This window comes from Dipodomys ordii, unplaced genomic scaffold, assembly GCF_000151885.1.
Source record: "Dipodomys ordii isolate 6190 unplaced genomic scaffold, Dord_2.0 Scaffold1, whole genome shotgun sequence".
In the NCBI taxonomy this organism is placed as follows: domain Eukaryota; kingdom Metazoa; phylum Chordata; class Mammalia; order Rodentia; family Heteromyidae; genus Dipodomys; species Dipodomys ordii.
This window is the reverse complement of record NW_012267217.1, coordinates 65791062-65808121: the sequence shown is the minus strand read 5'-3', so window position 1 is coordinate 65808121 and position 17060 is coordinate 65791062. Positions and strand designations below refer to the sequence as shown.

The 17060-nt window shown below is 51.7% G+C and overlaps 1 protein-coding gene across 1 annotated transcript in view; it reads right to left on the bottom strand.

Annotated features, from left to right (window-relative positions):
* Agap1 (ArfGAP with GTPase domain, ankyrin repeat and PH domain 1) overlaps positions 1–17060 on the bottom strand; it is a 345764-nt gene that overhangs the window by 52677 nt on the left and 276027 nt on the right. Inside the window, exons 15-17 of the mRNA XM_013023308.1 lie at positions 9454–9608; positions 6692–6782; positions 3366–3588 (exon numbers count right to left, since the gene is read on the bottom strand). Of these exons, the coding sequence (XP_012878762.1) occupies positions 3366–3588; positions 6692–6782; positions 9454–9608 (469 nt within the window). The remainder of the gene's footprint in view (positions 1–3365; positions 3589–6691; positions 6783–9453; positions 9609–17060) is intronic.

Here is a 17060-nt window from a genome sequence, read left to right as displayed (position 1 = left end):
TTCTCCCCTTCCTGGGAGTAATTAAAAGATGCTTTCCTTGACTAATGATTCCCCTGTTTAGGAATGGGAAGTCGATACTGCTTCAGCCGCGTCCGCTTCGATTGATCACAATACTGCTTGGGTTTGAACGGCAGTTCTCAGGGTGCCTGAGAATCACTGGAACCAATTATGAGCCGTCCAGAGCTGCCCTAACAGGGTGCAGCAGCAGCAGGCTGGAGGCCAGGTGGCTGGGCCGGGCCAGGCGCCTGCTCTTCTAGCTCAGCCGCAGACTGGATGAAGCCAGGGGCAACTGTTTCAGGGACTGGGTGCTTCTTTGCAGAGAGAGCTGCTGTTTCCCTGTCTCTGAGGAGGGTACATTTTTAATTATATTCCACTGTCAGAATGAATTTTCTGAACAAAATAGAACAAACCAGAGCCCGCGGGAGATGTCTGGGTCCCTCTGGAGAGCGTTAGCGCGGGGCTGTTCCTCGGGTGGGCACAAACACTGACTGTAACCATTGACTGTTAGGTCCTAGGGGTGTGGGGGGGAAGGAGGTAGGTGGTGGGATGGCATCTTGGCAAGATACACACGTTAGAGATCATTCTTGCTGGAGCTGAACCCCGCGTGGGCTGAATTTCTGCCCACCCTGGCCATGTTCATTTCCAGTGTGGGAAGTGTGGAAGGGGTTGAGACAGCAGATCCCCACCGAGCCAGTGTCCTATGGTGCTACGTTCTGTTGGCTTTTACTCTGAGCTCCCTGTGGATTCCACCTTCACTGCAGCCTCCAGGTGGCCTCTGTCTCTTCCAACCACCCTGCTGGCTGTTGACTTCAGTCTGTATGACAACAACAAAATGCAGTAACAGTCCTAGGCTCAAAAGCTCTCTGGGCATTTGCTTGGTTGTGGCCGTGTCCATCCCCGCTTCCCTGTCCATGGTAGCACATCATAACGCTGGGAAAAACAGAAAGCTACACATGTAAGAGCTTAGTTCTCAGACGCTGGCCCAGCCCAAGAGGACAGACATGCACCCCCTGCAGCCACCCGAGCCTTCCTGGCGCTGTCTTGCTTTGGCTCAGCTGCTCCATCCTTCTATGTTCACCCCTCTATGCTACTCCAGGCCTTGAGGATCAACCCATATTCCAGAGAGTAGCCTAGAAACCCTTTATGCATGAAAACTTCTCCAAAGCACACTGGCTGTAAGACAGCCTCCACTCTGAACTCCACAGAGCCCTGGCCTCTGCAACTGGCCCTGGGGAGGCTCATTTCCACACCAGCACTTTAACTTTCCTCCCACTTTGTCCTCATTTCCCTCCCCCCCCCCATACTGGAGGAGGGGTTTGAAGTAGACGCTTGTGCTTGCTGGGCGTCACTCTATCATCTGAGTTATGCTTCCATGCTGGCTTGCTTTAGTTGCTTTTTTGGATAGGATCTTGCACTTTTGCCCAAGGATTGGCCTTCGACAAAGTCCCTCCTGATTTCTGCCTCTCGAGAAGCTGCTAGCTAGGATTACAGGCATGAACTACCAGGTCAGACCTTGCTGTTTCTTTCTTTGGAAAAAGTACTTAGCGAGTATTTACTGAATTTGATAAAAGCCAAAAGTTCTCTGGGAGAATCACTACAGGCCAGCTTGGCCTGTGGCAAAAGATGGTTGAGGCCCAGCTTCCCCATCTGTAAAAAAGGAAGCCTTCAAAAACCTTAAATGTCCCCACACTATAAAGATGTGAAGTGCACGGACTAGGTGCCAGACAGCCACACCTCAGAGCTCGCCCCAAATATGCCTGCCCACACTACTACATCTGGATACTGTTCATTCACAATGTAAAGACACAAATGCAATGTACCTGTCAGCTTTAAAATTAACCTATACATTTACTTTATTTTTTTATCCTTCTATCTGGCGTCAGTCCCCACCCCCCAGTATTGTTCATGCCCTTTCCCATTCCTTTTTAGATAAGACACACATGCTTCCCAGATTGGTTTTGGGCTGTTATCCCAAGTAGCTGGGATTACAGGTGCATACCACCAGGTCCTACCTAGGTACCCAAATTTAATAACTAGAGAAGCAAAGATTTAATTGATATTAAAAACAGCACATGTTCCTTTTGAACCTAAGCAGCAGGATGAGTAACAGTTAATTTCCAAACTTCAACGTTTTTCTTCATTCATACATTTATCTATTTACTATTTTTCCCTTTCAGAAAAATCTTTCAATGATACTATTGTCTATGAAAAAGTAGATATTACAACACAATGTCATCTTCTCTGAATGTTTATCATTGATAACCCAGCCAACTTCTACGTACTTCTACGAATAAGGTTAGTTTTTTAAAAAAAAGTCTATCACTTGTTTGGTTTGTAGGCCACCCTTATTATACATCGCACAGTTGAACGCATATATAGAGAGATTGTACATCAGGCCTATGGGATTTTTAACACAAATTTCTTTTACGTTTCTGAGCCCTGTTGGGAAGAGCAGTGTTAACAGCTGTCAACCTGAACCGAAGACCAACGCAGCCCGCCAACTCTTTCTTCTCTCTGTGAGAAAATGATCTATTCTCTGACCATGACACCCACGAGAATGTTCATCTTTTCTGACCATCAGCAAAACAAATCAGAAATAGAGCACCCCTGAGAAGGGAGCAGGGAGCAACCCGCCCATCCCCGAGCGGCCAAGGGGCTGTGCTGCCCACTGCGCAGGGCCGGGCCAGGCCTGCGCTGGGCTTGGCCGGGCGACCCCACTTAGAACATTAAGCATGCATGAGTGCTCTCAAGAATGGCTTCCAAGAGCCATAGATGAAAAATGAGAAACTAAATGGCCTCAAAATAAATGCGTTTTTTACACTGGTTAAGAATTAACATTAATGAGGAGTCACCATACATTATATGCTGGTCTTTGGTTGATTAAATGTGTTCGAAGTCTGTTTTAGACAATAAAATACACTTTCTTACTACATACTCACTGCATAATGGAGGGGGGGAGGTGCAGGGGAGGGAGGAGGCCGCTTATCAACAAGATGGTTGGTTACTAAACATAGACCAATAACAAACAAAATTAAAGAATCAAAGATTTACAATTAGTGTTAACACAGCTTATGCCTATTAGAAATGTATTAATTAAACTAAGAGATTCATAAGGTTAGGAGCTTAATACATTTCTAAGAGGGGAAGAGAAATCCCTAAGGCCTAAAAACAAACATAAAAATTGAAGGAGTTTGAATTATCCTGTCTGCTCAAGACCAATTCTTAAACACAGACATTTCCCATGGGGCGAATCAGCCTTCCTCCAAGTTGGCTGGGCCTGGCTGATGAGCGCTGGCCCTGAGGACACCCCAGCTGTTGAGCTGTGGTGACAGGTTCCTGGGGTAGCACACCTTTGGGGGGCCTACCTTGTGGAGTCTAGGGAGGGCTTCGTCCGCCCCTGGCTGCTCTCCTCCCACACGCTGTTGGCCAGCTCGTTCCCGACGGATGACATCACCTTGATCAGCTCCATGGGCCAGTCGTCCAGGTCCAGGGACCGCACCCGGGAGAGGTGAGTGCCGAGGTTCCGGTGGATCCCCGAGCACTCGATGCACATGAGGGCTCCCAAGTTCAAGCTGGCCCAGTTGGGATCTGCGGGAAGAGGACAGGAGACACCGCCATCAGACTACCGTCACTCACTGCTGCTTGTCCTGGGAATCTCAGACACCGCCAGCCACTAAGACTACACACAGGGCAGGCTGGAGTCACAGGACTTCAAATGCCCCCCGGCCAGTACTCACAGCTGTTCTAGGAACCTGGGAAGATGTGACTCATAGTGTGCAACGATTACAAATAGGGCTTGAGCCAAAACCTTGGAACCTCAACCTCCTACACAATGCACGATGGCAAGTGTTAGTTTGACTAGAGAGGCCCGGCTCCCCTCAGGGGAGGAGTATCTGGGAGCAGCCTGTGTGACCCAGGGACATGTCCCCTCGGGCATTTGAAGGAACGAGCAGTGGACACGGGGCAGCTGGGAGACAGCAAGGCTCAGGGCATCACTGGTTGCCTGAACTTCTGTCCTAACCCTCTCTGCTACGACCCAGTGCTCACTGGGAACACCACATGGACAGCACACGACCATCATTGCGTGCTGATTTAGAGGACGATTTGGGGCCCTTGAGCATTGCTTGGGCCGGACCCTGATCCTGGACCCTGAGGGCCCACGGGTCTGTGCTGACAGTGGACAAAACCCGGCAGACATCATATCTGACTTCCTGGGGAGACATCTTTTATTCTCACCAGGGCAAATGACCAGGAACTTCCCAGAAATTCAGCTAGCCAACTATTGAACATGGGTACATACTCAAGAAGGTAGTGCTCCGTATCCTGGGACATATGTGAGAGGAGCAGCCTGTGACCTCAGGGGAGTGGAAAAGGGAACTGTATTGCCCCTAACAAAAGACACGCACAAAACATAACAGCTGGGTGCTGGTGGCTCACGCCTGTAATCCTAGCTACTCAGGAGGCTGAGATCTGAGGATCGCAGTTTGAACTCCATAAAAGTTCTGTGTTAGTCCTCATGAACCAGCAAAAAGGTGCAGTGGAGGTATGGCACAAGTGGTAGACCATCAACCTTGAGCAGAAAAGCCAAGGTAGAGCACAAAGTCCTGAGTTCAAGCCCTAGTACTGATACTCCCCCCTCCCCTCTTCCCCCCAAATTACACCTGAGAGCTGGTCCACCTCCTCTTCTCCCCATGTGTCCAGTTCTGCATTCCCGGTCCTGCCCCTCTGCTCCCGTCCTCTGGCCGGCCTCAGCGCTCACCTGCCCTGACTGCTCAGAAAGGACCTGAAACCTGCAATGAACCGCACGGTGTGGTCCCGTAGAGACTTGCTGCACTTACAGCAAGCCTTGGGTGCCTGGAAACCATTATGGATATTTTCCTAAACGGAAGATCGAATACGTCAGGTGCTTAAAAAAAATTGTCTTAGCTTAAAAACTTTGTGGTAAAAACACACTTCAAATAACTGTTCCTCTCTTCGAACTCTATGCCTCCATGTTCTGAAAGTCAAATTGAAAGATTCAAAGGAAGGAAGAGACTTTAAAGCGGTCTCTCCCGGAGAAGCCCCCTCGCCGAGGACAGCCTCCCCGCGTGGCCACTCCTTCCCTTTCATCTGCAGCACCGGGCTCCCGGTGCGCTTCCTCCTGTGTGGGTGACCACACGCGCCTGGCCACCTCTACTCGCTCTGCTTTGTCTTTTCCAACCAATCTGAAATGGGGCAAACTGGGCAGGGTCCCAGGTCAGCTCAGGACCCATCTCTCCCCTGTTCGAGAATAGCACTGTTTCCCCTCTGCTTATGACCACTGAACACAGCTCCCCTGGGGCTGCACCCACGCTTCCCTGGGCAGCGGCACCCACAGGTCTTCTCTCCTACTCAGCCTCCCCTACCCCATCTGACCCAGAGCCCCGCTGGAGGCCAGCTCCTGACGTCATGCCCTGCATGCCTGTCATTCCTCCTCCCTTCCCGGTCCTGGGGCTCCTGCCCGGCCTGCTGAGCTCCAGAGTCCAGGCCAGCCTCGACTGCCCAGATCCTAAGTGTGGGGTCCATGACTGGACCCATCACGCCCAGTGTGGCCCCTGGCCCTGGCAAGCCTCTCCCCTCATTTGCATCTGATTTCCCTCTCTTCAAAGGTTTCTTAACAGTGATAAAGCAAATGAAAGGGAGTATAACTCCCCGGGGATGAGAATTAGAAAGAGAAGTCTTGTGCTGGGTGCCAGTGGCTACTCAGAGGCTGAGATCTGAGGACTGTGGTTCAAAGCTAGCCCAGGCAGGAAAGTCCCTGAGACCCTTATCAGAAAACTGGAAGTGGCACTTTGGCTCAAGTGGCAGAGCGCTCATCTCTGAGGGACAGTGCCCAGGCCCAGGATTGACCACCCCTCCCCAAAAAGAAGAAAGAGAAGTCTTGGCCCAGAAGGACATAAAAAAGCTGATCACCCTCTTAAAGGGAAGATTCTATTTTTGACAATAGAAAGCATGATGTGAAAATGGGTTGCTCGCAGGAACTCTTATCCAATATAATTATGAGGCAGTAATTTACAACTGTTATCAGTTAAGTCACATGCTTCGTTGTCTAAATGTGTCTAAAATTTAAGAAAAATGGACGGTAAGACCTACAATATATGATTATGAAAATTAAAAGCAAAACGAAATATTAGGGCAAGAGTTAACCTGTTGTGCTATGTTTTTATGGAACAAATTTCCAAGTAATGGTGGATTAAATCTAAGTGTGTTTCCAAAACCCTGAACTTCTACAGGTGATGCGGGGGGAAGGGTTTGTTTCTTTGTTTGCTTGTTTTTTCCTCTTCTGTACTGGGATTGAACTCAGGTTTGTGCTCAGGGCAAGAATTCTCCCACTTGAGGCAATCCCCAGTCTTGTTGCTTCTAGTTTTGTTTTGTTTTTTTTTCCTCTCAGATAAGGTTTTATGCCTTGGACCTGGATCCTCCTGCCCCCCACTCCCCCCCAGCCCCAAGAAATGAGATTATGGCATGCACTACCTTGCCTGTCTGTAAAAAGGGAACTGTGTTAAAATAAAATTTAACATAAATATTTTAAGCTAGAACAGAAGTCTCCGGCCCACTGCTACTGAGTGAAGGCCTGCATGGACCCTACGTGTGGGGGCCGAGGGGGTCAAGCGGGGGACACGTGTGTCCACCCTAGCAGCAAGCCGGGGACACCGCGTCCATGCACACTTACTCTGGGCATCACAGTCCACACAGTGGGAGTTCCCACGGATATTCCGGATAGACTGCAGGGCCATGGCCTCACTCTGGCTGGTCAGTCGGGACTGGACATAGAAAAAGAGAAGGCAAGATTTAAGAAGCCCAGGAGAAATGGACACATCTTCTGATAATGTCAGGGAACAGTTGAACACACTGTGTGCAAATACAGGATAAGGGAGACTCGGATGCAAGTGTTCCTACTGTGATGTCAGGAAATGGCATAACCCACAGACAAACACTACGTCAGGATGGTCTCGAGACGGATGTGATCACGTGGGAGGGGGCAGGAGAACGGGGCTGGGTTCACACCTTCGCCGGCATTCATCTCCTCGTGGGAAGTGCAGAGGAGGGAAGTCAACAGTTAGGTAGCAAACGTCAGGGCGTCACTGGCCCTGTACCATGTGGTCTCCAGGCTGCTCACCAGCAAACCCTAGCACGCGCACCTCGCGGCCTGGGGCTCACTTTCCATCTGTTGCTACAGCAACAAAGTCGCTCACAGAGCAGAGCAGGGGCAGGGAGAGGTGAGGGCAGTGTGTGTGCGTGTGTGAGGATGGGGCATTTACTCTTAAACTTCCTCTAGATGGTCCTCTTCAGAATGGATGAAAAAATAAGTTCTACTGCATTGAGCTTAGAATATAGAAAAGGGACATAGAAATTTCTAAACGTAGTAACATCTTACAGTCTGTTCTGTTCCACACACACACACACACACACACACACACACACACACACACACACACACACACTGCTGTCTGAATCTTCCTGTTTCTTCTTGTGTACCAGTGAAGTTTCGGGATAGTTGATGGGGTGATCTACCTGTGGCCATCAGCTCTGAATTGTCCACAGACAGCTGAAATACTGCGCTGGCCCAGTCTGTACAGAGCAGCCCCTTGTGGGCCGGTCGCCTGGGTTTTACCCTCACACTGTAGTTCAGAGCCCTCGGCTTTCCTTGGGAGCCATGCTGTGCCTATACACGGGGATACAGCATAGAAGACACAGTTCTCTCACTCTGAGAGTAAAACTTATTCAAAGAGGAATCAAATCACATTATAATAATAATGATGGTAGTCTGGTTTACCCTGGATAAAGAGGGTAATAAAATAAGACTATCTTTCTAAAAGACAGACACTCTTTTTAATGACAAAGCTGACTATAAATCACTGGCAGAAATTTCTTTAAATGATTACAAATGCAATTGTGGGTTGGGAGGCTACATTTTTTTTATTATTTTTTTTAAGCTTCTAGTTGATTACAGTTTGAAAAACTGAACTGCTCTCCAATACTCCAAAATGTGCCAGCGAAGAGGTTAATACATCCCAGGTTAAGAGAACGAAATTGGAGGAAAGAGCATTGGGAGAAATAGCTTGTATAAAGAGGACCACTGATGGTTTATTGGAGGTAAGAGTCTCATGGACTTTCCCGCCTGGGCTGGCTTTGAACCGTGATCCTCAGATCTCAGCCTCCTGAGGAGCTAGGATTACAGGGGTGAGAACCTGAAGTGGCTCTGTGGCTCAGTGGTAGAGCGCTCGCCTTGAGCTGAAGAGCTGAGGGACAGTGCCCAGGCCCAGAGTTCAGATCCCACGACCGATGATAACAACCACCACAACAACCACAACAACCACGAGAGAGTACTACTGAGCAGTACCCTTTCTGGAAAGCACAGGTCAGAGCACCGTGTCCTTGATGCCGGCGTGAGGTTGAGATCTGACACAGTTTGAAGCCATCCAGAGCAAGAAAGTCAGTGAGATTCTTACGGCTAATTAATCAGCAAAATGCTGTAGTGGAGTGGTGGCTCAAGTGGTAGAGTGCCAGCTTTGAATGGAAAAAGTGAAGGGGCAGCGCTGCGTTCAAGTCCCACTACTGGCATAAAAACAAATAAGTCTCAAACCAAGATAATTACCCCCCTACCCCAAAAAACCCTCCCAAACAAACCTCCACACTTCTTTCTGGCTAAGCAACTGCAAAAAGACTCATCAGTGGTCTAGAATGCACACCCCCTTTTCCTTTTGATCTGTGACAAAGAGTAGGCTTTCCAAACTGGCATGTGTCTACACTGGGGCACGAATGAGAAGGGCCCAGTGAGCCTCTTAGTCTGTGTCTCTTTTTCTGATTTATTCTGCCCAAAGAACAACCAAAATTAAGTATGTACAAATAAGCCTTAAAAAAAGTCCATCAGAGCCATTAGGGCACCACTGGCTCACATCTGTAAGCCTAGCTACTCAGGAGGCTGAGTCTGAGGATCAAGGTTTGAGGCCAGGCAGGCAGGAAAGTCCATGAGCATGAGCCACCCAGAAGCCTGAACTGGGGGGTGTGGCAGAGAGCTCACCTTGAATGAAAATGTTAAAGGATAGTGCCCAGGCCCGAGGTTCAAGCTCCAGAACACACACAGACACACACAGACATAGACACACTTCTGTCTCCAAAAGATTCCTTTGCCTACAACAAACACATGCATGCATCCCCTGTGAGCCTGGATGGTGAGAGCAAGGATTTGATGCTGGACAAACCTCCTGACAGACGCAACCCAAGCCTGGATACCAACACAGCACACATGGTGAATCTCCATTCAAAGATGTCCTCGCCCTTTCCGTTACTGGTCTGCTCACAAAGCAGACCCAGGTCATGTCATCCGCAGCTCCTGCCTGCTGCCTTTGTCTCCCCTCTCCCCCAGCCCTGCTCCGGACCCAGTAATGATCAGCGATCTTGCTTCTGGGGACGGCCTGCTGAGGGCCTTACCTTATTCTTGCTGCTCTCGCAGGACTGCAAGCTGGCGAGGATCTGGCTCTCCACGGCTTGGACCCACGCATCTCGCTCTTCATACGTGGTGGCTTCAAAGTGCCACGTCTGGCCAGTGAGGGAGACGATGATAAACTCAAAGTTTTCTTCTTGTTCTGAAACACACAGAGGCAGGATGAAGACGTCCCTTTCATGCACCCGCGGGGCCTCTGCCGGGCCTCTGTCAGCAAAGCTCCTCTGGGTTCAATGGCGCCCGCGTGGGGCTGGGGGCTACACAGGATGGGAGAACTCCGGCAGGGGAGATCTGAGCCTCACACCTCTCAACACGAAAGACTCGCTCCCAAAGCCGGCAGGCGCTGCTGGCTTTCAATCAGCGCTCAGGGGATCGGGGAGAATGAAAGTCAGCGCGCGAAGGCCGCACCACAGGGCTGGACACGGACTAAACAACTCAGAACAAAATAAACTTGTGACTTCACTGCTGACCACTGAGTTCACGCTGCTGATGGTGGGGGTTGGCTTTCCTTTCTGGGCATCTACTGCATCAGGCTCAGAGAAAGGCTTGTGTTCACGTCCTGCCCGCCAGGCCCTGGGGCTGAGGCTTCCTGGGAACCTGCATTACACGGGGTCTTATTCTCACTCCAGCCTGGCACTCAGAGAATGGCCACTCGGAAGTTCCAGCTGCCTCTGTGGGGCGTCGTTTCCCACACTGGCCAGTGATCTGGCTATGGGACTGTGGCCTGGTTTCAGTTTGCTAGGAAGGAAGAGCACGATCTGCCTGTGTCCCACCTCCTTGTTCCCTCCTTGTCTTCTGGCTCACGTCTAGCACGCCAGCCACCCAGCTCCTAGGCTCTGGCTCATCTCTCTCAGTTGCCAGGTCTGGCTTGCCTCCCTGAGACAAAGCCGCTCTCCCGGGGCCTTCCTTACGCTGGCCCTGAAGCCTTGGACACCAGGACTCATGTCTCTGGTCCTACCTCCTGTCCCCAGTGCCACAGCAGCGGTCTCTGCCACCTTGCCTTGCTTCCTTTAGGCTTGGGAGAAGACAGACCCTGCTCCCGTGGCTGTGTCCCTTTCCTCCGGGTCCCACAGATGTCCCTAAGCTCCACTCTGCCCAGGGAGGGGATGTTGAGGTCCTCAAGGCTTCCCCCTCCCCCGCCTGCTTCTGGTTACCATGGAAACAAGTCAAGGCCACTCTCACACGACATCTTTATACATCCTGAAAGCAATGACCATGCTCTGTTGTGGCTCTCCCAGATGCCAGGCCCTGGTGAGCAGGGCCGAGGCCTGTGGGTCCTGCACTAAGCAGTACTCCCGCTTCTCCTGGGGGTGCCCTGCTCAGGAAACAAAATGACATCTGCTAGGAGGGTCCATGGCTGCCAGCAGCCGGAAAGGCCTGTGGTCCAAGGATGCACTCTTACCACGTCCAGTGGAGGTCAGGGCTGGGCACAGGGCTGCCAAGGCTTAGCAGGAAACCAAGGGTGCTGGGGGCAGAGGTCGGCTTGCCTAAGCGACCCCTGTTCTTACACAGAAGTGAGACGCCTCCCACATCACCCTGAAGGAGGGGTGCGGGCACCTTCAGGCCTTTCTCTCTCTCCCCAGGGACATGGAGGGACTTGTTGGGTTTTTCATTAACAAACCAAATACAAAATCCTTGTGACTGACTTTCAAGCAGGCTTCCTCGGGCTGACCCACGCTCACATCATGGATTTTACAGACCTACTTCCACTCATAAGCCTGACGCGGGGATTTATGCCCTTTCCAGATACTGGTAAAGTGGCGCCCCGATTCATGTATTTTATGCAAAACTCTCTGAGTGAACTGACAGGCAGGGCAGGCAGGAACTACATAACTCATAGTTAGACCATAAGGAAAACTTGGTAATTCATGGGTGATGGGACAATTGTTCATTAGGAGACCTACCGAACGGGCTCCACGTTTTCTTAAATCTGTGCCATTCAAATGTGCACATAAAAGCTTCCTCTGAGCAGGATTTATTAGATTGTCTAGTGTGAAAAAAATTACAACCATTAGCTTCAGTTAGATCTCTGCACACCAGACTGCCATAAAACTCTCCTAGTCTGATTTCTAACCAGAATCACGGGCTGCGCTCACTGGGTCTGCCTGGCACAGGTACCATGCTGGGTCCCTCAGCCCTTAGCTGCCTCCCCTGGGGCCACGGGCTGGGCTGCTCTCCTAAGCCCCTGCGTGGCGGGACAGGCACACACACGCACAGGGTCCCCAGGGGGACACAAAGGCAAGAGGAAGGCGGAGATGGTGATACAGTGCCTGTGAACATTCCCCTCCTCCTCCATTCCAATGCTTTGCTGTAATAGTCAAAGGTTTCAGAGGACATTGTTAAAGTACGGTCTGGTTCTTGTGCCCTACTAATTCCATGCCCCGCCCCCCAAAGGTATCCACGCATGTAGAACTGAGGTAAAGAACCAGTTTCTCCCACTCATGAGGCGCCAGTTCCTTTTCCAGTATGAAAGATGGTTCTCCTTGCAGTTCCCGGCCTTCCTCTTCCTCTCTGCTTCCTTGCTCTGGTTCCCCCTGTATCTACCTAGCAATGATTTCCTTACTCTTCTCCAGGCTGGTCCACTTCTGTGGATAGCCTGGCCTCTGCACAGGATGCCTGCCCAGTGCCCTTCCTTCCTGTTCTCTCGTTTCCTCTCTTCTTCCTGGCTCAACTCTCCAGGCACACATCTGCCCTTCATGGCCCGTGATTTTCAGGTGTTTTCCCTTGTGCAGCCTCTCCCAGCTCTTCATCTTCCAAGAATGCAACTGAGTCAATGACCAGGATCATGGCTGGTCCCCTTTACCAGGAGATTGACCTTCCTAAGTGGTGCCACTACTTGGCACCTTCTGAACGCTCTGGTCAGCATGCACACTTACTCAGATAGGAAGAAGAATCGCCAATGCAACTCTGCCTTGACAACTCATTGTAATGTCCCACTGAAGGCCTCCCAGGGCCTCTCCCCCGCCCTTCTCTCTCCCTCTCTCTCCCCTCTCCTTTTTTCCTTACTGCTGAGGTCAGGTGATCAAGCAGTTTCCTCAGAGTCCCTAATCATTTTGGCCCCGCTGATCTAACACAGGTGGGAGACGCTGGGGATGTGATTAGAAAGTCTCTCCTGTGAGTCACTCTGCTTCATGGGCCTGTGATGGGCTGACTGGTGCCAAGACAGGAACAGGAAGCAGTGTTCTTGGGTTTCCCGTCAGCAGGGGCCACAGAGCCGCCCTTCATCACTGAGTCCTATCAAAGCCTGGTTCACGGTGTGGGTGCCTCTGCCTCCTCCTCAGGGAGAAAAGCCTTGGCCTTCAGAACCCCCTGTGGGTAACCAGGCGGAGACAGAACTCCGCAGGACAGTGAAGCGGGGCTGGAAGTGTCGAGAGTGGCGCACCTTCTGCGCTATGCCGGCTCGCCAAGACTCCCACTTGGCCCTCTGCACCCAACCCCGTAACAGCACAGGCAGTCTGGAGCCAAGTAGTCTCTCTGTCTCTCTTATGGGCAGAATACTGACATCTCTTCATGCTCAGAAGACCCAGCTTCCCCAGCTCACCAGTGGCCTGAAGGACACGGTGTAACTTTCTGAAGTGACACCATGATGATGCGGGAGTCTCCAGAAACCAGATTAAAACATGAGAGAGAGAACAAGTAGTAGCAGGAGACAGATTTGTCACCAGGACAGCCCCGAGTGTCCTCATCTCTGTCCCTGCTTTGAAACGTGAAGGATGGACGCCTGCAAAGCGAGCATGTGCAGTCCTGTCTTACTGCTAGTGACATCCTTGCGGACACGAACCGACCGTCAACAGAACTGTGATGGCTTATCTTCAACTCGCTCTCAGAACAGCTCTGCGGGTGGAAGGTCCTGATTGGCATGTACATTGAGTCCTCAGGTTGAGATTCACCTGTGCACAGCCAAGTCTACCCCACCCCACCATGAAAATATAAAAAATACCACTACACCCCACGCATGGGGTGGCAGGTGTGTGGCGGTTCGCATTTCAGAGCACATCTACTTAATAAAGTCTTATGATTGGGCTCACAGGGACCTCGGCTCCCTGTTTAGCGGTTGGCTGTGGAAAAGTCCACTATAATAGTATTTTAGCACCATGAACCTGTCGAAACCAACCTGCCCAATTATTCCCAGCGACATGAATAACACGGGGATTACACTAATTGTGTCCAGTTTCTATGCAGACGAGGCCCCGGGGGGCTAATTCCTCCTCCTCGGGGGCCAGCTCCACAGCCCTGGCACTGGCTTCTCAAGGACCCCCCCCTCGTTACACAAGTCGGGGCTGTGAAACTTTTTTTCCCCTTAAAGGTTAATGGGCCAATCAGTCATCAATTATTTCTGTGGAATCCTAGTAGACAAAGAGTTAAAGGGCTAAAAGCATCTGAAAACAGTTGTACACATGGCCGCTGTGTAACAGGAGACCCCGGGACAGCCAAGCTTGGGAGGGGGGCGCACGCCGGCTCAGGACAGGGATGAGGGCAAGTCCTGTCACAGCCTAAGCCATCCAGGTCCTCGTTCCAACCCTCCTGGGGTGAACATGGGGTACACTGGGCTGAGCGGAGAACGAGGGGACACTGGCCTGAGTGGAGAACGAGGGGACACTGGGCTGAGTGGAGAACATGGGGACACTGGGCTGAGTGGAGAATGTGGGGTACACTCGAGGATGAGTGGAGAACATGGGGTACATTGGGACTGAGTGGATAATTTGAGGTACACTGGAGATGAATGGAGAACGTGGGGTACCCCAGGGCTGAGTGGATCTGCTCCTTTTTGAGCTGGGATGGCTGGACGGGGTGCTGGGGTCCCCCACGCCAGCCTGGCTGGCTAGACGTGAATGTGAGTCTAGGAGAGGCAGCTCGCCCAGGTTTCCTGCATCCCGGACCCTTGCTCTGAGGCCGGTCCCGTGCTGCACCTCTAAGGGTGAGTGTGACCCTCACACGGTTCATGACAAACATGAGAAGAGAATGAAGCGCCTTGCTGGAACTGTACAGAGAGCCCGTGTGCATGGACGGATGGACTCATGGCGGACAAGGCCGAGGAGAGTCCTGGGTGCATCAAGCCCAGAGGTCTCCACATGGGCCCTGTGGACACCAGCCATGGCTACTGACCACCCTGTCCACCTTGGCTTCTGTCTTGAGGACCGAGCCTTTGATCTGAGGGTGCACCGCATACCCCCCTCAATAGGCTGACACTGTGACACTCACCACCTTTGCCCAAGCCCTCCCTATGTGTGGCTGCTCGCCGACTCCCCCAAATGGGGCATCTACTCAGGGGGTTCTGCTCTGCTGTTCACTGGCGGGGGCCGCGGCACATTTCTGTAAGGGAGTCTCTGCTGACCTTGTTCTTCTGCAAGGAAAGACGTCCCCAGCTGGTCCTGAGAGCCCAGGGTTGTCACAGGACACCCCTGCAGGCCACCACGCCTGAGTCCTGCTGAGTAGCTCTGCTGTCCGGGGGCCCCCCTAGGTCTGACCATCTGTCTGTCTGTCTGACCCTATCTGTCTGTGCTTAAAGTGCTCAAGGAAGACCATGATGCACGCCTCAGGCTGACAGGCTAATTTTTGGAGCCACTCATTTTGCAAAATGCTTCAATAATTCTGCCCATGTGAAATCGGTGTAGTTTAGATACTTGAAAATCACATGCTCACGATGTCAACCCAAATGCACCATAAAACCAAACTCAACTTTGTACTTTCAAAATCCCTCCATTTTTGGAGGAAAAGGTAAGTGTCACAGAAAAGAGAATATGTCCCAAAATTGTAAAAACAAGATAAAAAAAATCCCAAGATATAAAAAAAGACCCCGCTCCCAACATGAGAAATTAGTAGTAGTAGTAGTAATAGTAGTGTGTGTGTGTGTGTGTGTGTGTGTATATCGTATGCCTTGAACTCAGGGTCTAGGTGCTGTCCTGAGTTTTGAACAAGGCTGGTGTTCTACCACTTGAGCCACAGCTCTACTTCTAGCTTTTTGGTGGTTCCTCAGAAGTAAGAGCCTCAGGGACTTTTCCTGTCCAGGCTTGCTTGAAACTGCAATCCTCAGATCTCAGCTAAAAATGACTAATTTTCAACAAAAAGAAAAGATTGTTATTTGTGGCCATTCCACACGTTCTCTTTATGGTTCTCGGGCAATTTTTTTTTTAAACTCTGAGTTTGGCAAAAGACCCTCATTTAGTGAAGACAGCCTAACCGAGGTGCTGTACTAGGGCTTAATTTAGGACATGAGTATGACTAAGTATGTGAAAAAGCAAATCCCCACAGGGCAAACAGCAATGTTGCCTGTGGAGCACTGTCCACTCAGTTTTTGTTTTCCACAGGTATTATAACGAGCCTGAGAGGGGAGCTGTGCTGCATGTGCCGGCCTCCAGATCATGGGGTGCTGCCTGGTCTTAAGGGCCGTATCTAAAACCACAGCTCCTGGGGAAAACAAGTACCCCATCTCAAACCGAATGCATTTTGGGGTGTGGAAGACGTGTGGCTAACGGTCCCTACATCTGCACGGTTCTGGGCACATGGACTTGCAGACCAGACAGATGGGAGCCCTCGCGGTCATTCACCTGGCACACAAGCAATACTCTGGGCTCTGCCGCTTATCCTAGGAATGACCTTCACTTTTTGGGGAGATCGGACTCCAGGGCTTGAGCTTTCGGCCTTATTCCTACAGCCACCAATTCTTCCAAGGGTGACAGCTGGCAGAACTTGCAAGGTTAAGCTTAAAAATCTGGGGGAAAATAGATTATATTTGACTTTTCAGTCTCTCCCATCTTGGGTGGCAACTTCTCCTTCGCAGGCCCTGCTCCTGACTGGGTAAGCCAGACTCAGGCATGGAAACACTCTGAATCGCACAAAATCCGTCAGGGCACGGAGGGGCAGGGGGTCTGACCACACACCCTGAGCCGACCCCCCCCCAAATGCAGGTGAAAAAGGCGAGGGCAGGCAAAGCCTGGAGTTTAAACCCCAGCGCTGCCCACTATCCTCCAGGCCCATGGTAACTCATCTGTCTGGAGGGCTCCGGAACCACCACCACTATCCCTCGCCTGGAAAACACACGCACGAAGCCTCTGGCTGGAAGTGACCACTTGACGGACGGTGTCTGCAACGACTCAGGATGAACGAGGACCCGGGGTGGAAAACCGTTATCCATGGGCCTGGGTTCTGGGTTCCAGGAGGGAGGTCTGGGATGCAGGGACTCTGCCGGGCCAGGGCTGCGGTCAGCTGTGGGCTCCTGGTGTCCAGTCCCCCAGATACGAAGCCTGTCCTGAACCCCTGAACCGAGTGCAGTCCCCTTCCTTTCCACCGGGCCATCCCGCGCTCTTCCTGCCGCTGATCTCTTCCTGTGCAGCACATCAGGCTGCCCCGGGATCCGAGGTGGGGGAGTGTGGGCCGCCCTCCCCTGCACCACCCGACAGTCACCAGGAGGGCCACCGGCTGCCCTCTCTGGGCAGCTCCTGTGGAGACGAAGCTCTCGACAGTCTGAGAGCTCAGCTCTGGGCACGGTGAGCAGAAGACGACGCGGTGGGGGTCCGCCAACGTGTCAGAGCAGCGGCCGCGGCGGCTCAGGCTGTGGCGTGGAGGGCGCGGAGCGGCGCTGGGGCGTGGAGGG